General features: G+C 36.6%; 1 protein-coding gene across 3 annotated transcripts in view; it reads left to right on the top strand.

Annotated features, from left to right (window-relative positions):
* CDK14 (cyclin dependent kinase 14) overlaps positions 1-27284 on the top strand; it is a 305938-nt gene that overhangs the window by 67160 nt on the left and 211494 nt on the right. For all 3 annotated transcript variants that reach the window (XM_029961885.1, XM_008933769.3, XM_018075820.2), the window contains exons 2-3: positions 8707-8952; positions 18426-18520. In XM_029961885.1, coding sequence (XP_029817745.1) covers positions 8722-8952; positions 18426-18520 — 326 coding nt within the window. In that variant the 5' untranslated portion in view covers positions 8707-8721. The remainder of the gene's footprint in view (positions 1-8706; positions 8953-18425; positions 18521-27284) is intronic.

Genomic DNA, 27284 nt, shown 5'->3' with positions numbered 1-27284 from the left:
TTGAAGGGGCATAAAATCATGTACAATAATTTCTGACTTCAAGATTGTGCTTGATTCAGTAATTGTGCTAATATTTAGGTATCAAGTTAGCAGAATAAATATATGCTGTATTGCAGCTCTTGGTGGGTTAGTGGTGGTGACAGGAAAGAGCTATGTAAACACCGCACATAATAACTTCTAGTATAAAACATTATTTTTTGATACAAGTGTTTGAACTTCATTTAGATTTGTATGATCTTGGTATTCCTACCTCAGACCTGATCAGTTGGCCTTTCTGTGAGAGTGAGTTGTTTCTCATTTGACAATTCAGCACAAACATTTAATCTGCTCATTGAATTCAGTGTTTCAGACAAACACAGAGAATTAGTGTCAGAGCTTCTAGTTCAAAAATTCTTCCATCTGGCACTTCAGTGACCTTTTTATATTTGCCTTCTTCCATATGACAAAGACAGTTGGTTTAACATCAGCTTCAACTTCAGAAATAAAACGACCGTTTTAGGGAGTGTGCCTTTGAGATGGGCTGTGGGAGACGTATGAGTAAGTTTGTGCTAGGTACAGCAAGGGACATACCATATCCCTGGATACCATTTTCAGTCTCCAAGCTCTGTTTTCAGTTGCATTTGCTAGTTCATAGCTAGCATTGCTAGCAATCTCTTCATCCAAATAAAGTTAAACAAATATTACATGAGAATATGAATTATAGTTCTGGGGGACAGTCGAGCCTCTTACCCCTGGAGGTTACCAGAGAGAAATGACAGGCCATCAGGACAGGAAAAGCAATGACTTATTGTACAACCTTTTCTTTCCTCGCATCTTCTTTCCATCCCTTCTGCCCCTCCTCTCTGTTTTTTTCCCCCTATCTTACTCAAGTTCTCTTTCTGCTTATTTTAGCTGTGCCCATCAAATATTCAACCAAAGGGCTGGTGTAGGTGATTACAGGGAAGGGTGAGTGTGTTCAAGGACCTCTTTCAAATTTGGGCCTGATTGCGCTGGTAGCTCTGGTGTGAGCTGGCTGGTGATGTCGTGTAGCATTACATGCTCTACTTCCCCTTTCACAATTTTATTTGCTCCCTTATCTCATCTCTTGTTCTTCATAGATCTTTTCCTGCATTGTAGCTTTCTTACCAACTGAGCTCTCTCCTCAACCTGTTCATGTCTCTGCTTGTGGGTGTAGCAGGGTGACCCTGTCCTGGGGATGATGGAGAGTGCTACCAGCTGGACCAAGAGGAAGCAGGCAAGATTTGTGTTTGTAACAAGAAAGAGCCTCCCTACTGCTTTGTTCTGCAAAGAGAATGAATCTCCAGATAGCTGCATTTTTATTTTGAACAAAGCTACTTCTCGTACTCCGGACCATTTCCAAACTGTGTTTTATAAGTAGCAAATGTCAAATTCCAGGGATGCCAAAATCTGCAGATGACTTGTATAGTTCTCATTTGCCATGGTACCAAAGGATGATAGAAAATAACATGCTTATAAATGGTAATAAAACCTCATATCGGATTTTTCCAGTGAAAATTAACGACAGACTTGCGCTCTCAGCAATTCAGCTGTTGAATCAGTAGTCACTTCACTATATATGTTTTTTTCTTCATACATCTCTCAGCTAAATGCAAGTCTTATTCTCTGTAGTAATGAGATTGTTGCACTACCTTCCAGCGGGCTTTGGCTCTACATATTATAATCTATATCTTCATAACATTTCACTTAAAAAAGCCCAAGTGCTTTACAAACTTAATTAGTTCTCCCGGTTTCTGCTTGTGATAGGGGCAGGATCATTATTGCGAACAGAAAGATGGAATTGTTGAAAGCTTAAGTGACTTCTTTGCCTCAAGTCACTCAATAATTTTTTCATTTTTTTTTCCCAGTGCATGCTAGATCTTGCATTTCCTTATATCTAGTCTTTTCATACTGTCTCCTGGAATAGTGCAAATGGGAGGAGTTCTGATATTTTCTTCTGATTTTTCAGTAGAAATTTTCAATGTTCGCTCTGATATTTACCCAACCAGTCACCCTTTTCCAAGATATACACAGTGGCAATGACCAATAGAGAATAGTAGATTGTTGGCAATTTTTTGATATTTTATGTAAGTCCATAGGTATTGGACAACTGAAGTAAACATTTGTGATATGTTAAATGTGGGAATTAAACCCCAGGTATAATGCATCTTCCCGAAAGATGTGATGAGCTTCAGAATAGTATGTCTTTATGGTATACCAGCATTTTAAACTTTTTTCTTTCTGTGTGTGGTAGGATGTCTGGCCTTTTCTGCCAGAATTGATTGTTCTTTGTTACTGAGGATATCTTTATTCATATGAATGAATTCCATTGATACGGGACAGCCTATCTTTTACTAAGTACTGGAACAGGTGATTAATTCAGGGGTCATTCATGACTGTTTTATAATTCATGAACCATAAGGACTATAAATTAATTACATGTTTTAACTGATCAGTCTCACTCTTTCAATGCTATATTACTTTAAATAGTAAATGAAATAGTCCAGCAACCTTTAATTATAAGAATCCTATTTGTTTGGGACCTTTTGATTTTGCTGACAGTGATGAAGTGAAAAAAATCTTACATTGAAACTGTATCACAATAACTAAATCTGATACACCATTTATTATTTTCAGATTAATCCCAAATGCAGATTAAAGAGTATTGCTTGAGATGACATATAAGGTGATTCAAAGAGGCATCTTTATTTAGAAATGGTTCCATGAATGGTTATATTGATTTTTATTTATTTAATGAGGCTTATTATGGACTTTACACATGGAGCAAAAATGTACTTCTTGTGATTTCATTCTCTTAATTTCAACAGTAGTCTTTATGGGAAAAAATTGGCTAAATGCAGACATTATGTGTTGAGATATGATAAATACCATGATGTTAGGATGGAGGCTGTAAGAAACTGTAGCTCAGTGATCCGTAGTGATGTAATGATGACTAAGTCTGTTTATCCTAGAGCAGCCTTGGGATCTTCTGAAATTAAATGTGAGACTGGGCAGGAGGAACAGGGAAGAAAGGCTGTCCAAAGCTGTGTTGTTTTCTGTCATACATTGTCTTTTGATTCTGATCAGCAACTAAGAAAGCTGCAAGGTATAAACTATGTTGTGCTTTTTTGTGGTTGTAAGATTAGGAATTTTGAAGTGCTCTTTCTTTAATATTCTGACTCTTTTACTTCAAATAAAAAAAAACCCCACACTGAGAAACACTAAAATAACTTTTAATATCAAGCTGTACTAACTTCTGTGGTGCTGCATTTTATTTTGTTTACATTTTAAGAATCTGTAGTAGCTCAAGTAGTTATTGGAATTGACATGAATATTCTGATTTTATAGATAAATCTCCCTTTGACTATTTCTTTCCAAATTAGATGAGAACTCTTCAGGCAGCTGCAAAGTGGCTGTTTGTGCTGTAGGTTTTAAGTGGCCAAATCACTTCTGTCTCATCATGTCTCTTTTTGTCTTATGTTTTAATTGAGCCTGAATAAATAGTTGTGGTGGAATTTTAAAAGTGGGTTTATTTGAGTCATCAGAGTTTGGAAAATGTATATTGTTTGGCAGTAGAATGCGGAACAACTTGGGGAAATACAGTTATGTATTGACATTAATGATCTGTATGTGAGAAATGTCATGTTCAGGATGCAGCATGTTCCTGGACAGGTGCTTGAACCACATGTAGACTGACAAGGATCTTTTTTCCAAGGCTGGGGTCAGGGACTCTGAACTACTAATACTGTTGCTTCACTGGGTAGGAACAGTCACTGCTATTTTCCAGATCAAATCCTTTCCCACAAGACACCATGTCCCTGGACACTTTCCAAGTGCTGCTTTGGAAGGGCTTTTCCAAAGACTAACTTCAAACACAAAAAATGAGTTTCTGTAGGACCCTGCTGTTCTCTGTGTAGAAGAGTAAGGCTCTTTAAAGGGATGTTTGCGTTGGAGTGAAGTTTAGTTTTTTCAGAATTTTCATCCTGGAACCAAAGTGGAGACTTTGGGTGTGAATGTCCTACATGTGAAGTTCTCTGGCGTGAATACCATTCGTTTCATTGCAATTGTTTTATCTTACCTTCTTTTCCTTTCAGGAAATATATTAAATTCTTTTGTATCATCTGCCCCTTGTCTCTGCCCCTCTCTCACTGTTTTTGCCAACATAGTTTTTTCATCACACTTCTCTGAGGTACTGAGATTCCTTCCAGGTGGGAACTTAGATGGCACAAAGCAGCTGTTTCCTTTCTTATGTTTCATGTCTGGGGCCACCTAATGAACCCAAAGTCAGAGGTGGTGAACTGTCACCATAGTAATGTTTGCTCAACAATCCATACGTGATACAGGGTTTTTTTGCATATTCCCTGTTATACCTGTAATAATCTGTAGTTGTTAAGTGTATTAAGTTGGTTGGCCTATTTTTAAATACTGTTTCCTGTAAAGAAGAGTGAAAGCATAAATGAAGATCCCATACCTCTATTCCCTGTAATTATGAGATCTGCTGGCTAAAATACCTCATGTGAAAGTGATAACTGTGGTTTCATTGCACTACCTTTAAAAACCAAATAGATTTGAAAATAGTTTACACCTTAGACAATTATGCTTTGAATGTAGTTCGTGGTGGGAGAAACACAAAATCATAGCAGTTCATGAAGAGGAAAGAATCACTTCAAGTGTTGACATACCTTAATGTTCACTTGTATGATGACTTGTTTTAAAGAAATGACAATTAAAGCTGGTTAATGAGTCACGCTATTTTCTAGACAGAGGGTTTTTTAAATGCATAGCATATTCATACTGAAAAGTTTCTTTCTTCCTCTTGATTGCATTTTATAAAACATAATTGTCATCTCATGCATGACGAACCAAGATGTTACTTGTATTTTCTCTACATACGTTTGAGGTTAGAACTTGTAATAGTTAAGGTGCCATTGATCACATCTTCATGTAGCACCAGGTTTTGACTGGTGGCATTTATAGCATCTCAATGAGTGTCTGGGCTCCACTGTTTTAAGTACAGCATTACATAGATTTATAGTTCAAGGGCAAGAAGGGGTAATGAATCATATAGATTGACTTCCTATATGTAATGACTTGATTAGCTTCTTTAGGTTTGTTTTTTATTCTGGTGACTGTAGCTAAAGCAAATAGTCAACAAAATCATCCGTTTTTGAGGCTGTACTGGCAAAAGATAGTTTCCAGTTCTTTCTAGGTGCACAAGGTGCACAAGGGTTGTTCTGTGTGTAAAAAAAGGGTTAGTAAAAGTGCAGTGCCTGCTCTGCAGAACCTTCGACTTATGTATATAGAACAAACGAAATGAGGTCAAAAGAAAGTCCTGTCTTACAGGGAAAATGGACTTAGAGGGAAAGCCCACAGGGTCACACAGGAGCATCTAAAAGAAGCTGAAAATGCATCTGTGTTCTTTACGACACATGCTATGCTTTTAAGTGGAAAATGGTCCTTAACTCTCTTATGCAAAAAGAAAACTGGAAATAAGAAGGTGTGTTAGGCTTCTCTTACCTATCAGCAATGAGCTACCAGGTGGTAGACAGTGGTTTACAGTCTAACTAAGTATTTGTACATATCATTTGAGAGCCTGAAATTTCTAAGAATCACTTTTGCTATGCAGTACAATGGAAAAATGATATTTGAAAGGCTGAATGAGTGTTAAAAAAAATTAATCAAAGTCATACTGTTCCTAGAAGCGGTGTGGTCAAGCTGGTGAAACCCAGGATCATTTGTATGCACAGGAAGCTCTCCAAAATATGTTATACTTCAGTTCTTTTTGTCCCACTGCTGCTTTTTTGCATGATAAGTCACTACAGAATAAGTTGTACTGTTACCTGGAGCACAGGAGCGCCCACTGCCCAGGGGCAAAAGGAATTCTATTGTGCTCTCGCTGATGGAGGGAAACCTGAAATTAATGTGTCCTTAAGCTGTGTAATTCTGAGGTTATAGCCAGTACTCAGTGCTGACCTTTTAGAACTGCTCCTTTCAGATTTCACTGAAGAAGAATTTCACCACAAAGTTGGACTTGGCATATCAATGGCAAAATGTAAAACAACTACTTAAATACTGTTTCTCTTCGGTGTTTTGTAGGCAGGGTAGACAGTTTGGAAATGTGTACCCTTCAACAACAGCATAAGCTTAGCTTTATGGACTTAAACCCTGCACTTTGGTGAGCAGTCACTTGGAGAGAATGTTTTATTTCTGCTAGGGAACTATTAATATTGGTGAGAGAGAAGTGATGAACGAAACTTTGCCAACTCTGTAGTTGCAGAGCAGGCAGAGAAGGGTGGTGAGCAGACCCCGCTTTTGCATTTCCCTGCTGTCCTCAGTCTTTTCCACAGGTGATGCTGGTATCCAGCCTGCACATCCACTAAGGTCTTTGACTTCTGAGTGGGGGGTGGTTGGTGTACATCTTGGTTTTAGTAATTTGCTAGTTGGAAGTTGGCTATTATATGATGGTAGTGAGGATTTTTATCCTACTCCAGATTCAGTCAAGTGACCTGAAGGTTAAAGTGTCTGCCTTCAATATCTAAAGTATTACTGCTTCCAGTAGACAATCAATAGAAACAAATATCTTGCTTCTTTTTAATGCAATGGTTACATGGCCCACATTAGAGGTAGACATGGAGATTTTCCAGTGGAAAAAGAAACTAGAAGCAGCATTCATGTCATTACTATCTATAGTATATTTGTAGTTGTGTACTCAAAAAATCTTAATCAGCTACAGGTGGTCTTGTTAGCTTAAAAGGAAGACAAGTGCAGCTTTTGAACTTTTTTTCCATATCTCCTATTTTCTAGGTCATAGAATTTCATAGGCTGATTTATTTGCATCCATGTTGATTAAGTAACATGGAAGTACTGCTATATTAATAGTAATTTTAACTTACATTATGTTAAAACATCTTTCTTGGTAGCAAGCATTGCAAGAACATGGATCTGGAGAGGACAGTGGAAAGTATGTGGATGCATGTCTGTGCATATAAGTTGTTTTAGGGGAAAGAAGCCAATTAGTTTTACAAGAAGGCTAATTAAAAATTCTTTGTGAAGAAGCTCTTTATCTTTTCTCTCTGAAGTAATATATTACTTCTCTCTGAAGTAATAGTACAAAATTACATAATTGTCTTAATTTTGACCTGAGAAGGAATTATCTTTTGAAATGAAGGGGGGCTGTTCCTTTTCTCAGTTATAACTTACTGAAGTTTTAGTCTTGGAGTAATCACTTTAATGAGAAGAAATTTGAACCCTTGTAAAGCCCGGTCTGTAATCGTAGTGATGTTCTTCATTAGAGTTGACCTGGTGCATGATCATTTGGGCAGATGGCACTGTGCAGGAAACATACTTTAAATTTTTAATGTAGAAAAGGAATCTTTGATCTACTGTTACAGTTGATCTTCAAAATATATATATTAAAAAACCCCAAACCACAAGGTATATTCACCCAGTATTTCTATAAAAAGTTGAAGTAAATTTGATTTCAAGGCACAAAATTCCTCTTGGCAAGACGGCAAAGAATAATTGATTGGAGAAGTTTGTATTGGAGACACTTTGGGCTATGGGGGAAGAGTCCTGATTTAATGATAATTTCTTTTTATTTTTTTCATGTTAAGTGTTTTATGACAGCAAGTTTTTAAAAATGCTCTAGATTATGGGTGCTTGAATAGAATATTATGCTTCTTTAATTGTATGTATGTGAACAGTTTTCAGCAAATTAACACTGTCTATCCTCAAATACATGCAAATATAATGGAAAAAGTACATTATGGGTGACTTTGATTTGTTTATGATTTAAGGAACCTTTTGTGTCTTGCTTCACACTTCATAACTGAAAGCTATGAAAGTCTGAAAGCTGAAACTATTTCTTTTCTTTCCAAGTAAAAGTCAAGTGTCTTATGGGTGGAAACAGAAGCTGAGGTTTCAAATACAACTCCTTACCGTGTGATTTAAAAAAATGTTGTATATATTGGAGTGTATCAAAATTAAAACCAGAAGTGTATATGACTGGAGTTTCTAAACCTGCTGTTCTGCTCCTTTAGTTCTTTTGAACTAGCCATAGCATATTTTGATAGCTCAAGCAGCAAGTGGCAATCTTTAGAGCTTAGCAGAGTCATACTTCACAGTAACAAAGAATTGAACTTCTGTGCTTTAGTGTGCCATTAAGCTGCAGTCTCACGTTTCAGTGCCTGGGAATTGATTTACTGATTTGATTTTCTGAGACATATGGTGATAATAATAATAACACTGTATAAGCATTATTTAAAAATACAATAATATACCAGTATTGAATCTTTGGCAAGCCAGTACCGAAGTGCGCACACAAACTACCACCATTTATTTTAGTTTAGTCTCATCCAATTTTAAACAAATGAAAATCAATACTGCTTGTGGATATCTGTGGCTAGATTGGAGAGAGAAGTGAAGTGGCATTGTTGCCATTGTACAAGAAAACACAAATGCTTGAATTTTATGTATGTTCCTCTTTTGCCTTTCTTTTTCTGGATCTTTTAGTGCATTGTACAAAGATAGACTTTTTACAGTTATGACTGTGGTGTGTGTTCCCTATGTAAAATGCATGTGTTATTTGCAATTTTAATGTAGAAATAGGAAATGAATGCTTATGAAGTTCACTGCCTTTTTTGATGCTTATTGATGGATCAATAAACTTTAAACCTGTTAGAGTTAACAAATGCTGTTTTTGTCTTTCAGATATGTGTCACAAAGATGTCTACACGGAACTGCCAGGGAATGGATTCAGTGATCAAACCTCTGGATACAATTCCTGAGGATAAAAAAGTTCGAGTTCAGAGGACACAGAGTAGTTTTGATCCATTTGAGAAACCAACTAATCAAGTGAAGAGGGTTCATTCAGAGAACAACGCTTGCATTAACTTCAAAACTTCGTCTGCAGGGAAGGAATCACCTAAAGTCAGGCGTCACTCCAGCCCCAGCTCTGTAAGTGCACAGTCCTGATATCTTGTGTGTACCAAATGGTGGAATTAAGGGCACCAGATAAATATTTTCTTGCTTAAAAAGGAACTGATTAGTTGGAAACAAAACAAAAAGGTCATGGCTGCTATTAAAGATGTTTTATATATATATTTGTAGTGTCATTAATATGATAGAATCAGAAAATAGAACTTGAAAAAGAATAGATTATGAAATTCCAGTCAGATATTAATTAGGGTGTCTTATGGGATTTCTAAGCATTTTCCTCTCCTTATCCTGGTATTGCATTGCAGCTGCTATAATGTTTATGCTGCATATTTTGCACAGGATTGCTTATTTGTGAAGAGGAATTCTTTCCCATGAAGTTTAGGAAACCACGTGAACTGCATTTTTGAATTTTAGATTTTGGTTTTAGAGAAACAGATCAGATTTTGTTTACATTTTAAAATTCTCTTTTTAAAATCAAGTAGTAAAAATAACATTTATTTCCATATCAGAAACTCTTGAGAGAGAGAGGAGAGAAAAAAACAACTGAAAAGAGTTTGGCAACACATCATAATTGTTTTATTCTCAAATATTTTGAAAGCAACTAGATAAATAAAATGTCATATCTTTCATGAATAATGCCCAGAACAGATTTCCCCCAAAAGACCTTCAAAATTATTGAAAAACTATTACTGTTATGCTTTGGCAAGAAAAATCCATAATAATGTGACCTTTGAGTTGAAGACTACAGATCTAAGCAGAATGGATGTACCACTTCCAATCTTATTTGGCGTGAAATAATTTAAAAGGTTGATTGACTCTTCTTTTTTCTTTTCTTTCTTTTCTTTGTTTTGCTCTATCTTCTGGACATCTTCTGTCCACCCTACAGAAGTTTGACTGAATCCTGTCAGACTTCTAACAAGAAGTGACAGAGGTTCATTTTCTGTAGATGAGCTGTGTTTAACCCATGTGAATTTAGCGGGTAAGATGTCATGCCTCCAGGGGACTGTCCTTTTTAGAAAAGGTTACATTTTAAAATGTAACCATCTGTAGCAAAAACAAATTTGCTTTTTCATCATCGCCTGGCATTTTATAGCTGCTGCCAAAGATATCTCTAGTGTATTTAATCTGAGCCCACGACAAAGAGTTCTTACCATAAAACTTTTAAAATCATTAAGGATGGATGAAGTGGTTTGCACCGTGTTTACTTGTCTGTGATGCCGGATTATTGTTTGTCACCACAACTATCGATTTAAATGATGTGTTTTGGAAAGTCTTAAGGTTTTTTTTGTTATTAACTCACTCCTCATCTCTGCTGTTCCTCTTGGAAACTGTTGATAATTTTTGTTAATGCTTTATGCACTTCTTTTTCTGTTAAAATTCAAGGATTTCAGTTGCTTTGCTTCCAGAATTTTGAAGCAGATGTTTTTGAAACTGTGTTTTTAGCATCTTAGTCTTTTCCAGAGGGCTGATATTCTACTGCATCCATACAATCTCCTAAGATCCCGTTATTTTCCTATGTAAATTATATTAATGCTTCCTCTACTGGTATGCTCTTGATTAGAGCCCTAGCTATACATAAGCTTTTGGTCATTTTTGTCTGTGCTGACTCACACAGACTTGCTGGATACAGGAGGTGCATAGGAATTTCTTGAAACACAATTCTCACTTCTTAGCTTCCTGTAATTCTCCCGGATTTTTAGAGCTCCGTTCGGTGAACTCAGTTCTTCCTTCTGCTTGGAGGCATTGTTAGTAATTTTTGACTCTTTCTTACAAGGAGTGATCCAAAGAGTACCTGTCAAGGAGTAACCTGTGGAATAATGGGAGTGTTCATGCCAATGAAGAGGGAAGAGCAGAATTTCTCATGAAAAGGTGATGTTAGCCCTCTGCTGATCAGGTCCCACCTGGTCCTGCCCAACAGACCTGAGTTCAGCCATCCAAGGCAGAGATATGATCAAGCTGCTCATTTCCTGAGCCTGAATACTTTGCCTTGGACAGTAGATGTTCTGATGCACATTTCATTGAGTGATACCTGGGTGATTAGTTGCAGAAATTTATCATTCTGTGGTTTTGAATTATACTTGAATTGACAAAAGGTTTGGGGTTTCCTTTTTTTTTCTAGCCATGATGTTGTCTAGCAGATGTCCTTGCTACTTCCTCTTCTGTTCATTACTTCTTTTTATTCCATGTTAGAGGACTGCTACACATGCTCCCTTACTGAGTTCATACTTGATTCTCTGGAAATTTTCCTCTTGTATCGGTTATACCAGTCCAAACGGGCACTTCAGTTTCTGTAAATGTTCTTGAGCATGCTATGCTCTCTGGGTCATTCTGGCTACAGTTGTGGAATTGTGTTTCAGTTTTGGCTCTACTTTCTTAAGCTTTATTTTAAGATACTCTGATAGGTGTATGATACCTTTAATTTACACTTTCCATGCTTGATTAGTAGAGGAACTGAATTAGAGATAGACTTCAGTTTACTCTCTTCCCTTTCATCATTTAAAGTCCTTTGTAACCATCAGATAGGGAAGTGATGTCTTACAGAAGGTGCATGGCTAAGGCTTGCAATTTCCATATCACTGCTTCTGCTCAGGTAAAAGTCCTTTGTCTCAGAAATAACATTTTTCAAGACGTTACCTGAAAGACCTTGTTTATAATGCCCTGGGGTGTTACTTCTGCTTTGGTTAATTTCAGAAGTTTTATCACCTCTCTGGCAGGTATCAGCTTCAGTGTTTGGTGAAGATCACCAAATACTCCGCAGGTGGCATGTTACCCATTTTGTGTTTTGCGTAGCTTTGAAATACTCTGCACCTTGTGATGAGAAAGATGAAACACACACAGAGTTTTGGGGAAGCTGGAACTCTGTGTTCCTGCCCACAGATTGTCTCTTGGAAAATAAATCTCTTGCTTTTGAACATGAAGTAATTTTCTTCAGTTAATGTCAGAACTCGCTGCAACCTGGTAGAAATCCTGTGTGGTTAATTAGTGCAGTAGCACTTTTTTTCGTTTGTTTGTTCTTATAAGACAAACTTAATTTTTACACTTAAAACCTTTCCACCTTCTCCCCTTGGTCTGAACATAAGAAAACATCTATGAAAGTGATTTCCAAACTGCTTAAGCTGATTGAAATTGGATACTATTATGGAATGAATTTTCCAGCAGAACAGACTTACTCCTTTATCACATCAGTGGATAACTTGGAGATAGTGAAGTAGGTGTTTGCCTACCTGTGCATCACCTGTCAGCCACTGTTAGAAGGGAATTAGGCTTGGCAAATGTTTTCTCTGATCCATCCCAACACAATATGTGTGTGTGTATATACATATATATATTATACACATGTAGCTATAGTTGACTGTACTTACCTGTCTGTCTCTCTCTCTGTCTATATCGTCTTTCTAAAAATCTCTTGCTCAGTTTTTTTGCCTACAAAAGGAGGAAACTTGCTTTTCTTTTCTCCTTAACTGAAGAAAAGGTAAAACTACGAAATAAACTGGACAAAATAAAAAAAGCACAACTGAGAAACAAATACATGCAAGTCTTCCCAAAACTGCACTGGTTTTGACTGTAATTGTCTGAAAGTTTTATTTGAGATCCATGCTCTTTTGGCACATGACCTTATTTATTTCTCTACAGTGCAAGGTGAAGTTTTCTTGCATTCAGAGTACACATTTTATACACTAAAACAGTCCTTTTGCACAGTATGTAAATAGAATATTGCAAGTTTTATAAGCTAGCCATCTGGTCAAGATATAGTTGAGTAGTGATATGCATCAGTTTATTCTCTTTGAGTGGCTTAAGTTCCTTGGCAATGAATTCACATGTCATGCTGAGGTATATGTCCTACCTTTCAGTTAGTTTTTAAAAAATAAATGAAGCAAAACACTAACCTTCTGCTAACTCACATAAATGTAAAAAACCCATTCAAATAAAAATAATTGGATAAGCAATGCTTTACTGCATTGACTCTACTCTTTTTGGGAGAGAAGCCTCTTTTCTATTTCTGTAACTTGTATTAATTTTCAGTCCTGATATGTGCAACTTTCCTCCAAAAAGTACAACCAAAATGCATGAATCCTTTTATGATCCTGCTGATCCTATTAGCATGTTGTAAATCAGCTGTGTAAGAAATCTAACTTTAAAACAGACACTAATGTCAGGATTTTATCCAAAAGTTAGGCATCATTTTTGTCTGCCTAAACACTTGCTGTGCCATTCTTGCCTGTCTTCCTCTTCAAGTATATGCAACCTTCTCCAGTTTTAGGAACCTGTTAATTAGTAGGGTAACTGCATCCCTCCTGGTTGATATATTTTATTGAGGTAAAATAATTTCAGAATTCAGTATAGAGAATGGATTTTTCTTTACTGGCACAAAGGAAGCGTTAATAATCGTTAACCTGAGGGATACTCTCTAGATGAGAAGGCAGATAAAATGTGGCAGTTGAGCCAGTTCCTGTGCTCTCATAGCCTGGAGAATAAGTGAACAGCTTTAAAAACTGAATCCAGCCCTTTCACAGAAAGCTCTATGGTTGCTTCTGCGCAGGTTGCTCTTAATTTATGTCTGTGTGTTAAAGAGTTAGGAAGATGCAAGCAAGAGAATGGGACCAGATAGTGGGAGAGTTGATATTAAGGCTTGTTTTGGATTCTTGAATATTTTTGTATTCCTTGAATATCGCCCTAGAAAACAGTCCAACTTTCAAGGTATGATCAAATTGAGCTGTTATTGGATGCAACCTGAAATTAGTGTGAAAATTGCATATGGTTTGTGAAAGAAGGTTTACCATTGTGTCAAAGAAAAAAATATAAAATTATTAAAAAATAATTATTATCTTTCATTCTCTTTGATTTCATCTTGGTTAAGCCTCTTGGCCAGCCTTTTATATTCAAGTTTTTCCAGCAATGAATTTGTTCTTTTTGAGGTGTAAAACAAAATAGATACTCAGTTTTCATTTGCAATAATTCACAGAGGCAATGTGAACATAATATTTTCCCCTAAATGATAGTTTTATATTGAAGCTTAATATCCTGCAATTAAAAAAAAAAGGGTCTGTTGAAAACTTAGACTTGGGAATGTGATGGTTAAGTGTGACATTCACAAGCTGTTTTGCAGTTATGAAAAATGCATGAGAACATAACCCACACAGCTTCAATAGGAAAGTCAGGTGATTTTCAGTGTAATTTTCCATTAAAGCTTTCTTTACTACATAGATTTTGAAAATTTCTGAGAAAGAAAGGTATTCACATGACAATATAGTGCAAAGATTCATACTGCAAGATCTTGGATTAAGCCTGTTATCCTTCCTACAGTCTGTATCAATGAAATGTCTATTTGAAGTGACCTGGTCAGAAAAGACAGTTTCTTCTCATTTCTTTTTCTCTCTGTTATTTTTAATACTCTCACGTCAGTCTGAAATACTAGCTTCTTCTATTTCTGTACTCAACATTTTGGCATACTCTTTCTATCCTTGTTACTATGATCTTTATTTCCTTAACCAGAGGGGAAAAAATATCTAATCTTGGTTACTGTAAACCATGCTGCTAAAAATGCTCACTCCCTGTGCTTATTGGTGCTCTTAGACTAATCTTGCACTGAGAAAAATGTAGGCCTATAATAAGAAAGCTACCTAACGAAAACTATTTTTAAGGAAAGTAAAACATAAAGGCAAACAAGTAAAATTGCCAGTGGGTTTCCTGAAGGGAAAGATGTGCAGTATTCTGTGCTCCAGTTGACAATATCCTTTTGAGGATAACATAATCTACTACAATCTGTGCTGACTTTCACAATGACTGGGGACTATGCTCTTTAGAGGCATGACGATCTTTACTCCCTTCTGTCTTGGTAATTCATCTACCTTTCCCATTTGAGTTCTTTGGAAGATTTCTCCATAGCATGAAAGTTCACTTTGCAGTGAGTTTTCCAGTGGTATCAATTTCTTGCTGACTGGTTGTTTACTGCCTATTTAACTTTGTCTATTATATAGCTCAATATTGTTCACATATGCACCTGTCTGGGTTTTTTTTCTTAGCTTCGTAAGTTCTTTTTTTTTTAACAAATACAAAACACTAATATGGAGCAACAGGTTTCTTTATGCCTAGGTAGTCTCACTGATGAGCGAGACACAGAAGTCTATGGGGCTGCAGGAAGGAGGTCTCCCCTAGGCTTATATCCAACAAATCGTGATAAGAATTTTAAAGAAATTATTTGAGGGCTTTAATAAACATAAGTAAAACATTTTCAGATCCAGTAAATAACCAATTTTCAGACATGACAAAGATTGTGCTTTTATCACAGTCATGCTATGTCATGACAAATTTTGATTGACAGATGTATGAACATGAGCCAGCAGTGTACCCAGGTGTGGCCAGTAGGACCAGGACAATGATTGTCCTGTACTCTGCACTGGTGAGGCTACATCTTGAATTCTGGGATCGGTTTTGGACCCCTCACTCCAAGAGAGACATTGAGGTGCTGGAGCGTGACAGAAGGGCAGCAGACCTGGGGAAGGGTCTAGAGGGTTATATAAGGAGTGGCTGAGGGAGTTTGGGTTGTCTAGTCTCAAGAAAAGGAGGCTGAGGGGTGACCTTTACAACGACGTGAAAGGTGGTTGTAGCAAGGTGGGAGCTGATCTTTTCTCGCAAGTGGCAAGAGATAGGATGAGAGAAAATTACCTCATTGTGTTAGGGGAGGTTTAGATTGGGTATTAGGAAAAATTTCTTCATGGAAAGGGTTGTCAAGTGTTGGAACAGGCTGCCCAGGGAAGTGATTGAGTCACCATCATGGAGGTGTTTAAAAGGCGTGTAGATACGGTGCTCGGGGATACGGTTTGTAGTGGGCTTGGCAGTTTTAGGATTAAAGTTGGACTTGATGATTTTTAAGGTCTTTTCAAACCTAAACGATTCTATGATTCTCCCTTAGTGTTTCAGAGGGTTAAAAAGCAGTAAAAAGGCTGTTTTGAAAGGGTGTCAGGTCAGCCTTGCTGCTCAGAGCTGAGCTCTGGGGCACTGTGTGAGGTTGCCCCTGAGCACAAGACCTCTCTTGTAGGATCAGGAGTGAGCTCTTCTCCTTGTCCAGTCAACACCAGCATTTAGAGTTTTGCTGGTTTTGGTGAGGATGCAGCAACATCCAGGAGGAGAATGAGTGAAAAGGTATGACCTTAAATCTGTGCTTCTGGCAGCTGGAGTATGGAGAAAGGAGCTTGAGGTTGTAGGAATAATTACTGTTGATGATATGCTGTGTGGTAATGGATTAAAGGCATCCTGTTTCCTATCAAGATCTTAAGGCTCACAAGTTGTTGTGACCTTTATATTATGGTTTCCAGCAGCAGAGAATAAAAGTAAATCTCAGTGTGAAAATAAGAATGGATGTGAAACACATGTATAAACCCTGTCCTTTTTCTGTTTTGCTATGAGGAAGCCAACAGTGAACTATTCACTGTTAACTAGGGCAGCATTTCCACTGCAAACAAAGCTGCTCACTGTGTGTTCATTGCAGCCTGCAATTTGGGAAATACTTTGCTGTCCTTCTTCATTATATACAAGATGTTTAAACATCTAACTGCTCTTTTTCTGAAGTTTTTTTTAATGTTACATCAGTCCATTATTGGGCACTTAAATGAGAAGACAACTTGAATAAATATTTTAGTCACCTCTATTAGTAACATCTGTAATAAAACTATAATTAAAAAGAATTGTTTTTAACTAGGCAAAATGCCTTTTTAAGCACAGATTGGAAACCAAGAATATTACTGCCTTATCTATAACGAAGTGTTCCAAATAACGTAGCAGGAAAAAGATGTGAGAGTTTTCTCTGACAAATTTTCACAAGTCTATTAATACTTAGGAATTGGATAGCAAAATAATAGGTTGTTCTTTGTAATGGAGAGAGGTGTAAAGGCTCAAATTTGCAAACATACATGAGTATGTCCTTATACCATTCAATAGAAAGCTGAAATGTTCATCTCAAAAAAAGTGTATATATGCCAAAGTGCCAGAATTTTTGCATAGAACAAATGAAGGATAGTTGAGTAAAGAGAATGTTTGCATTTTCTGGCTAGTGGTTCATTGGATGTGAGGTACTAAGTCAGCTTACCTGGGATGCCCTTGTATGTTTAAATAGAAGCAATTTTTAGGATCAGTTGATTTAAAACTTTCAACCGTGGTTTAACAGGAATTTACACACGGATGTGTCCTGTACTGTAATGTTCGTTTCCTTTAAAAAATCCTGAAACATGAATACTTTTTGTAAATCAGGCCTAGGATCCTAAATGTGAGTGTGTCATGTATACAGCTGCACACATGGCTTAGAGCCTCTCAGCTGAATTCAACCCTAAACACGCTGGGTTTGCTTGTCTGCTTTTCTTTGTAGCGTTTAACCAGAATACCATCAAATCAGTCTCTCTATGTAGTGCTGATACTCTATGGAGTATTAGTGCTGATCCTCCAAAGTTTCTACTGATCCTCCAGTGTTTCTGCTTTTTGATCTTTTGGTTGGTTTAGGTAAAGAACATATGAGCACTGCAGTCTAAAATATATGTGGGTAACGCTGAGGGCAGTTGCAGGTAAATTTTTTGCAGTGTCCATCTAGTCTTGGGGGAAAAATAAAAAGCCCTTTCCTTCCAGACAACTGGAAAATGGGGAAATTTGGGAAAATGGGATGCAGTTAATAAAAATCAAAATTTTTCCAAGAATTTCAATGGAAAGTTCTCATGTCAGGTAAATTCCTATTTGTGCAGCGTTGAGTTGTTCTCTGTTAGAACTGTGTAAAAGTGGGCAAGTATCAGTCTGTTGCAAAGGTCAGCTGAGCTATCTGCCCTTTGAGCAAGAATCATTGTTTAGCCTCTTTCAGTTTTAGGCCCCCTCACTTAGGCTGCAGATATTAAGGATACAGGACTTTATTCGACGCTCCTGCATATACATTAAAATATGGTGTGATTGTATCCACAAGCTGAAGACTGTAATCAGAGTTAAAATACTATCATTGAAGATGCTTACCTGTTGATGTAATAGGACATTGACTAGTTAGAGCAATATTTTTGGGTGGGCTTTAGTCTAAAATAAAATTTAAAAAATTATAAAACTTAAATAGCTCTTTTAGCCTGATTTTTTCAAGACAGACTAAGGATGCTGTTTAGATCTCTAAACATCAATAAGGTGCTTTAGTTGTTAGTGATCTTTTTCCCTCTATGAAGTTATATATGTGAAAAATAAAACAGAAATGTCTCTTAAGAACAAAATCCTTTTGATAGTTCCAATGATATAAGTGTATGGTTAATATCAGCAACCACCATCTGGGGTGTTGAATGATCTTTTCTTTGAGTAATCTATTATAATGTTTCATTAGCTCTCCTATTCATTTTTTTTGTTGTTATTGGCTGCTGAAAACATGCAGGTCTATGAGTTTTAATAATGATGTTTGATCTCTAAAGGCTGAATCAAAGCAGTTAATGTTACGGGTTCAATACATGCTGAAAGGTCATCTCTTTTGTTCTGTTTAGCCTACGAGCCCTAAGTTTGGAAAAGCAGACTCATATGAAAAACTGGAAAAACTAGGGGAAGGGTCCTATGCTACAGTGTACAAAGGAAAAAGCAAGTAAGTGGTGTTTTTTTTCTTAATTTAATTTTGTGTGTAAATGAAGATAAGCAGAAAGTATCAACTGATGTTGCTGAACATGTACATAGATCCCTATGAATCAAAGTGCTACTCACTGCCATGTGCTCGAGTGAAAGTGGCTGAGACCATTTTGCACAGGTAACATACCACCTTCACATCAGAACAAGATGAGATCCCTGTTAATTGCATGTTTCATTTGTACATTAATGTTGTATTACTTTTTCAATATCCATACCAAATAAATTTTTAGAGGTAAAAGCAGAATATGCTTCAAGTAAATTTTTCTAATGCTCTGAGAGCAATGCTGAATATATGTGATAAGTTGTTTGCCTTTTATTTACCGTTATGAAAAAGCTTGAACAAAATAATGTGAAGGGAATTAATTGAATTTTGGACTCCTCTAAGTTTAGTTTGTTTACAACAGTTTGTTTACAATCGTTGCAACCATTCCACCTCAAAATAATCTACTATATACATGTAAAATATTTTTTCATCCACTTTAATGTTTGTTATTTGTTGCAGGTTTTTTATCCCTAAATTCCCTCAGTGCTTCTATATTGCATAAAATAATTCAGTAAACACACTTAAAATATACTACTTGATCTCATGCTTCCATTGAGAGTTATGTTTTGTGAAGCTGAGTGTCTTGTGTGATTTCACATACTTAATCAAGTTTTGATAATCACATTTCCAATAATAATGAAGCAGCTCTGAAAGAGGGGTTTGGTACATGTGATATCTTTAAAAACTTTAGCTATTCAGTGGTAGATGAGACAACTTTACCGTTCCAGCAGAGAGACTATCATGACACTCATGGGACAGAAAAAAAGGAAATATATGCTAACATTTTCCAGAGTAATGAACTTGATTAGGTACAGAAAATTATCTTTTTTTCACTGAATATTTCTAATAAATCAGAATGATGGGTTCCCTCATATCAGTAGCTTTGATATTGATGAGTATAATGACAGCTGATGTGAATAAAAACATGTTCTCATTGTAGAAGTATTTACACTTCTGCCATGCCACTGCAGGTATTGTCTTTCACGGGCAGCTTTTTTCAAGAAAATGGATTTATGTTGTGTGGTTAATGATTCAGTTACACATCTCCATATGTTTCAGACATTATACATATAGAAGCTTTTTATTGGGGTCTACATAATATGAGAAAAGAGAACAGATTTCAGTTTGTGTCTTATGACCAAAACCCTTCAGTAAAATCACAGTGAGTATCTGGTGATAGTTATCCCATATGCCTTGGCTTTCAATAAGATTGAACTCAGGCAACAGGCTCTCTAGATGTCCCGCCAGTCAGCGGAACAGAATGAAAGTTAAAAACAAAGCAAAATTCTTCCCTGAAGCTATTTCATTCAGTGGTGATTTGTGAACATGTTATGAAATATAGATTTGTTAGAAATACCATTCTAGTAGAACTGCCTGCAGATCTGTAAGAAATACTTCAATGATTTTAATGGTAGTTGAATAATAAATTGAAATTACTGGGTACATTGCATTCTCCATTATAAGCAGCTAGCTCTGGATAAGCAGTGAGGGTTATAACAATTATATACATCTTTATCCTGCTGCTTCGTAACATCTTCTGCAAGGTCTTTAAAACGTGTTTTGAAAAAAGTATGTGTAACTAGAATGTGGATAAGAATTCATATGCAGAGAGTATTTCTAATGTTATAGTTCTATTCCTTCACCTGTTTGAATTTGACATATTTTTTCCCGACTGAGAATTGAATAATTTCCATATTACCCGGCACTATCCACATTCAGCACCTCCAGTCCAGACTTCTGTCTCTTGGCCTAGAGAAACAGTTGAATTATTTCACAGCAGGAAGAGGCTGCACTTTAAGAATTTAGGAAACACTACAAGTGCTAGCTACTATTTCAAAAGGAGTTGTTTTATGAGGTAATGTAGCCTTGTTACCTTTTCTGTCCCCATGAGAAACTGAGGAATCTCTGGCCTAGGTGATATCCCTGAAGAAGGAAGAGCATTACTGCTCTGATGTACTCTTGGGGAATGGATACTGGTGGAGCAAATGGATGGGCCAACGCTGGCTGAGGCTCATCTCTGGAGGTATTTAAAAGGTGTCAATGTAGCACTTAAGGACATGTTTTAATGGTGGGCTTGGCAGTGTTGTGTTAATGGTTGGACTCAATGATCTTGGTGGCCTTTTCCAGCCTAAACAATTCAATGATCCTGTGTTTAAGAACCAAACCTGACTACTGCTTTTGAGGCAGATTGACTCTGTTAATAGCTTAATCTAAAAATGATACAGGAATAGATACAGAGTTTTTTTTCTAGCCCCTGATGTACCTGATGTACCCTGATGTACCCTGATGTACCCTGATGTACCCTGAGTACCTAGGGTGAGACTGTGATATGCATCACTGTGTTGCCCTGCCTACAGACTCAGTGGGAAGAAAAATGAGCAAAACAAGAGGCTTGTTTATGTTGGTATATGCCCAGTTTGACTGCTGAAGAGTTAAGTTCTCATATCACACTGTAGAATGCAGACATGTTTGCATATGATGGAAGAGCTGGAGCTGATAATGCTTACACACAAGTGGATTTTGGTCAAAATGTTTGAGAATCCCTAATAATCAACTCTAATGCTTGGCTTTCTCATTTGGCAAAACGTTTCTGGGATGTGTCCTTAACTGTAGCTGAAGATGGAAAATTTAAGATCAGATTGAGCTGTTTAGAATGATGCTTTGTATTCAGAATTATTGTGCTTAATATTTGTCACCAGCTGCATGTGGCAAACAGGGGAGTTTGGTTTTTTATGCATTTCCCGAGATACATTTCAGCTTTTAAAATTATTTCCTCTGCTGATCATAAAGATGAAATAAAACATTCTTGATCTCAGCATACTGTTTTGAAAGTCTAAAAGATACATACCTGCCTCCAAGGACACAAAATCAGCCATTCCTTTCCTAAAATTTAAAGTAATGCATGCAGTAACTTGCTTTCAGGACAATCCTGGCTTTACAGCTTGGAGCAGGATCAGTAGTACCCTGATACCCTTTGATAGGAAACCCTTGTCTTCTTATCAAATCCATTGCTTTTCTTTCTGTTTGAGCATTTGTGGTAGTATCCCAGGAAAGAGAAATGAAGTTGGCTAATTCCTTTTACTGGATTGATGGATTTCTCTTTTTGTAGTCAGATAAAAATGAATCCCTGGGGTGAAGAAGCAGCGGAGTGAACAGGACTGTGTTACTAAGGAAAGTGAAACAGAATTCTCTGAGGCTGGCCTTTTTTGTTTATAGGAGGAACAGCCAAGCAGTCATTTTTTTCTGGCTGACAGTTGCATCAAAATGCAAATCTATTTGATTTCACGTGTTGCACATCAGACATATGTAACGAAACTCATCTTGGCATGTTTATTTTCTACTTTCATTCAGGTTAGATTCTCATATTTTACTTTGTTGTATAAAATCCCAAGTGGCTGCTTACTGCATGAAATTCAGATGACTTTGAAGTGATTTTTTTTAATGTAAAATTTTGGAGAAGTGGGCCAAGTAATTTACTAATAACAGTGTAAAAAGTGATGCAAGTTACATTGACTCTGTATTTGACTAAAAATTGGGACATTTGCCATTCAGTAGGTACAAAGCAATAGGTGTCTTTTGAATTCATGTATCATTTCATTGTGTGCTTGAGCTGAGGAAGTGCTGTTTGTCTGTGTATTGACATGTGTCTTCCTGCTGCCACTGACCTTCTTCCCTCCTGAGCTTAATTATATATTTACCTGAACATACAGTGATGGGATCTGGCTTGTTCTGTGGCACATAAATGTTGATGTGAGTTGTGAGTCTGAAGACAAAGCTGGTGACAGCATAAGGGAGCTGCTGCCAACCAGAATTCCTGGTTGCAGTGTGAAGGCCTTGCATTGCCGCACTGGGAACTCTGCATATTGCACTTAAGGGAAAAACCTGTGCTTTTGGCAGTGTTACGAGTTGGCACACTTTCTGTCCTCTTCTCCCACTGTGTTCAGTTGCCCTTCAAGGCAAAGAATTAAAAAAGATTACCTTGGCTAAGGCGATGTGATCTGTGACTGCTGCTTGCAAAGCATTTGTTCTGTGTTTTGAGAGGTAAGCCAGTGGCATCTCCACTGTGGTCTTGATCTATTTCTTGCAAGTTCATGTGATTTTTTTTTTACTATACCTTTACTGTTTTTGGGCACCTCTACTAAGTTGCATGTGCTCATAGTATTGCAGAAATTTGTAGAATTTCTAAAAGCTCAACCAACACATTTTTTCCTAACTTCCATACCATGAAATTACATAATTTCAATTTATCCCTAGTAAAATACTTGTTCTAATGAATTGAGGTCTTTATCCTTTTTAACTACTAATAATGGAAATCAGGAGAGCACAGAGCAGAGCACATTAAGTTGATGCTGTCAGCAAGAGCTCAAAGGCTGCAGAGAGAGGGCAGTTCTTCAGTCAAGGTACCTTTCTCATTTCAGTTTGAAATCTAAATTGTTTGTGTTCAAGGTGATTCCAAGATGCACTTAAAGACAAAAAGTATTTTTTGAGGTAGCCAGGGAATTTGACATTTATCTTCATCAAAGACAGTACCTTTTACGATTTGCTTGAAAATCAATAGGGAGTTCATGGTACAAAGTGGAGAGAAATTGTGCTCAGGCAGGCATCACACTCTGCACTGGCTGTGGTTTCCATGCTGCTTGGGGCAGCAGGAAATATTTGAATAATCAGTGAGAACTACCTATATTTGTTGTTGGCATGATATATTGTAGTGTGTGTTATAAATATATAGCTGACCATCATATTTCATATCTATGTGTGTGGATGGCTGCTCAGAAGAAAAAAAGGATGGTGTGTGTAATTTGCATTTTATATTTATGATGCTGAATCCTTCACTGAGGTTGACTGACAGTACTAATTGCTGTTCTGACTTTTGTTTTTGAAGTTGTAGGATTTCTTTTGCTTGTCATGAAACCTCCTTGACTCTTTCATTGTCTTTCGTTTTATGTTCAATGTATTGCAATGCCATAGACTTCAGATGGTCATGCTGCCACTTTTTAGTCATATCCCTATCTTCACTCTGTGCCCATGTGAGGTGTTGTGTTCACAGACTCCCTGATATGTTTCATGTGGAACAGTCCAGTTTCCTTTCATAGGAAAGTTTTTCTTCATATTATGAAGAATTTATTTAGAGCAATTATTTCAAAATTGCTCTGATTCATGTTGCCTAAATGACCTGAACTTTCTTAACCTTTTCTTTATTTTTTTTGCAAATTGTGTGAAATCAATGTTCTATAAAGGAAGCATTTTTCATCTGAGGATAGCAGATGGCTGGAAAAGGAATACATATTCATGGATTATGAAAAGGCATTTTATGGTTATCAACTAGAGCTTCCCTTTTGTTTTCCCTCAGTTTTTAACAGATTTCCTTAACTGATTTTTGTAGGCAGGTCATGATATGGGTTTATAAAGTGTGTACATAAATGTCTTTTTGAAAAATCTCTAGCATTGGAAATCTTTAATAAAAACAATACCTTTGAGTTGAACTAGATCCAAAACTAATGATAACTGTATGTTCAGCTAAAATGCCAAATGTTGGAAAAATTATTAAAATTTAATAAAGTATTTTAAAATTAAAATACTTATTAAAATAAGTATCAAAATAAGTTACTAAGATTCTAAATAGAATCTTCTAGTCATTGACTATGTTATCACTTCCTGAGTGAATTTCTCAGCATTTAAAAGAAAGATTGGGAAAATTTTCCTCCATAGTTGAATATATAAAATGATCATTATAGTATATATGCTGTGCTTTAACGTGCAAAGCAGTTTACAGAGGTGACTTAGTATTATTAACTCGCGTAGAGGGGGACAAAACTGAAGAAAGAAAGTGTATTTTATTACTTGTCCAGGATTGTCCAAGGAAACTTGGTAGAAAAACTGGGATAGAACATAGTTACATTAGATACACATGGTAGAGTTATTGGGTAGTAAATTATTGACCCTCATGCATATATGTATGATTGGAATAGTAGAGCAACCACTGAAGTAATTTGCCAACTAAACACCATTGTGCACCAATGTGTTTTCCTTAGCCAAGGAGCGTCATCTCTCAGAAGATCCCCTGTGACCGCCAGTGTGCACAGTTGTAAGAGGCCAATTCACTTATAAGCAATATCATTATTTGTCTCCAAATTTTCCTTATATGAGCATCAGTGGGACCCAGAGAGATATGAGGCATCTGGAGGAGGACTGGTGCTCGGTATTGCCTTCCTGCTGCCAGTCCCAGGTGATTTGATTCCAGCAGGTGTAGGTCAAGTACAGCCCCTGTGCTTAGATGAGCTGATGATTAGTTTGAACTGATGTGGGCTGGGAGGTGGGAATGGGGGACCTGGAGGTAAATGCTCACCTGCTCCTGTTCAAGTGAGGGCTGCCACATTGTTTGAGACTGCCTTGAGTCCTGTGAAGAACAGGATTCCTGAGTTACAGTGACAACACTAATTAATAATTTAAATCCTTCTTCTCTCTTGGAACTCTTTGATCTTCTGTTTTTCAGCTCTAATAAACATCAGCATTATGAAATATCTTTAATCCACCAGCTTCCTCTAAAACAAGGTAACTTTTGTCCAGGATGAGGTTAAAAGATGGTGAGATTCAAAAAGAGAAATGCAGGGGTTGTGTTAGTCCCTTGAGTATTTACACCATAGGGCTTTAGCAGGACTGTGAGTGGCTTTTGTAAACTAGAAATGTAAGTCCTTTTTAGTAAGAAAAATATAATATAAACCATGTTTACACTGAATTGCCTTTTATGATAATGATTAAAAGAAGTGTTTACCTCAATGTGGAATTAGTTATTTGTTGGTATAAATAATCAGAGGTGACTAAACCTACAGTGAATGTGCCTCTGTCAGGTTTCTTCAAAGGAAAATTCTGGCAGAGCCTGGTTTCATTAGGCCTTCATGGTCTATTTGGGGTTTTAGATGTCTGTTTATAACATTAATATTGCTATGGAGTAGATCTAATTAGATATTCTCAATGTTTGATCATCAAACTTTGAGCTTTTCATGCAAATGAATATTTAACAATTGAGAGTTACTTCATAAGATTTAGTTTCTTGAAATGTGTATCACAAACTAGAGCATCATCCCAACACCGTCTACTGATTTTTTGTTATAGAAATGTTCCTAAGCTTAGCACTTGCTCAAGTTATGAGCTCAGCCTCAGCTCCAGCCAGTGGTAGAACTCAGTATTAAATAAATAGATTCAAATCACAGATTTTGTGTGAATTGACTCTTTTAAATGTGTATATTTATTTCATCTAAATATATCTGAAGAACTTGAGAAAATAATGTTATTATACTCTTTTGTTCTCTATGTGGCATCATCAGCATTATCCCCAATGAAGTCAATTAAGTCCTCAGTTACTTTATATTTATCAGTGTTGTATATTCTTAATGGTGCATTAAAGGATTAAATAATTTCTAATCTTCTCTACTTTCTCATAAATGATCATTTTTTATAAATGTATTTATTTCTGTAACAGTGATAGATGCTGTTTCAGAAAATGCAGAATGACATATTAGCATTTTTTGTAATATCTGGCTTATTTTATTTTTTATAATATGCAGACTTTTACTTTATGCCACATAGAGTAATTTGGACTAATTTTTCTTTTGCCTACATTGCATATATATTAGAAGAGATTATGTAACATTAAAATGGTGAATTTCCATAAATTGGAAAACTGTCCATCAGCTGCAGGTGTTTAGCCTAGAGAAAAGTTGTTTTGTGTGACAATCAGAGAGACTTTAGGACTTTTCCGAGGGTTTTTGGCTGAGAGAGAGAAAGAGCGTTAGTTTAGGAGGGAGGATGGGTTGTAAGTTAGAAAATAGGAATTTTTTAGTCAATATTGTCCTTATTAGAATCTAATGAGGCAGTTGACAGGATAGACATAAGATGATAAGTGTAAACCTTGACCCAGTGAAGTGTATTGTTTTGAGGTGTGAATTGTGTGCTTTGGACAGTGAGTAATAGAGGTGGTTTAATGAATCCTAGAAGTTGAAAGAAGCAGCAGTGTTGCCTTTTGACTGTCTACAAGGTAGTTTCCTTGTCAGTTTTTCTGCTTGCATTTGAAAATAATGAAAATACTGAGCATACTTTGAATGCTGTGGAAGACAAATATGAAGTAGTACTGGGAAGGAATTCTGCTAACCTTGTCTGATCACTACTGAAGTCTGCAAAGACAAATATTGATAAGTTGCAGAGGTAATTTTATCCAGGTCTCTGTTTTTCAATGTTGTTTCTAAGGAAATTGCCACATTATTTTGGCATGGCACTTCAAGTTTCAGGGCATAATTTCATGATCTAACTGGCTTGATCCCATGATGCATTGCTTCTCAAAAGGTGGACCCAGTTCTTCTCATATATTTTCTAGTGTTCTTCAATTTTTATCATGGCTTTCTAATTTTATTTTTTTTTAATATGATTTAGTTCTTTTTGGAAGGGCCAATCTTCTCTTATTTAAGCTCTCCAAGCAGTCTCACTGTAGGGTCTAGCAGAAGCAAGACAAATACAAGACAGTAGCAGGAGTGTGTGGCAGGGATTTAGCAGGAGGAAGGCCATACCCTGAGGTAGCCCTTAGCTCATCTCTTCAGCATCATCTAACTGCATCCTGAGATTGCATCAGTGGGAGGATAGCTAAAGGATGTGAATATAAACCCTATCTCTTTTAATGGTATTTCAT

The sequence above is a fragment of the Manacus vitellinus genome, unplaced genomic scaffold (genome assembly GCF_001715985.3).
Source record: "Manacus vitellinus isolate BGI_N305 unplaced genomic scaffold, ASM171598v3 scaffold_3_pilon, whole genome shotgun sequence".
NCBI classification, from domain to species: domain Eukaryota; kingdom Metazoa; phylum Chordata; class Aves; order Passeriformes; family Pipridae; genus Manacus; species Manacus vitellinus.
Note: the sequence above shows the minus strand (reverse complement) of the source record. Positions and strands in the feature narration are given on the sequence as shown.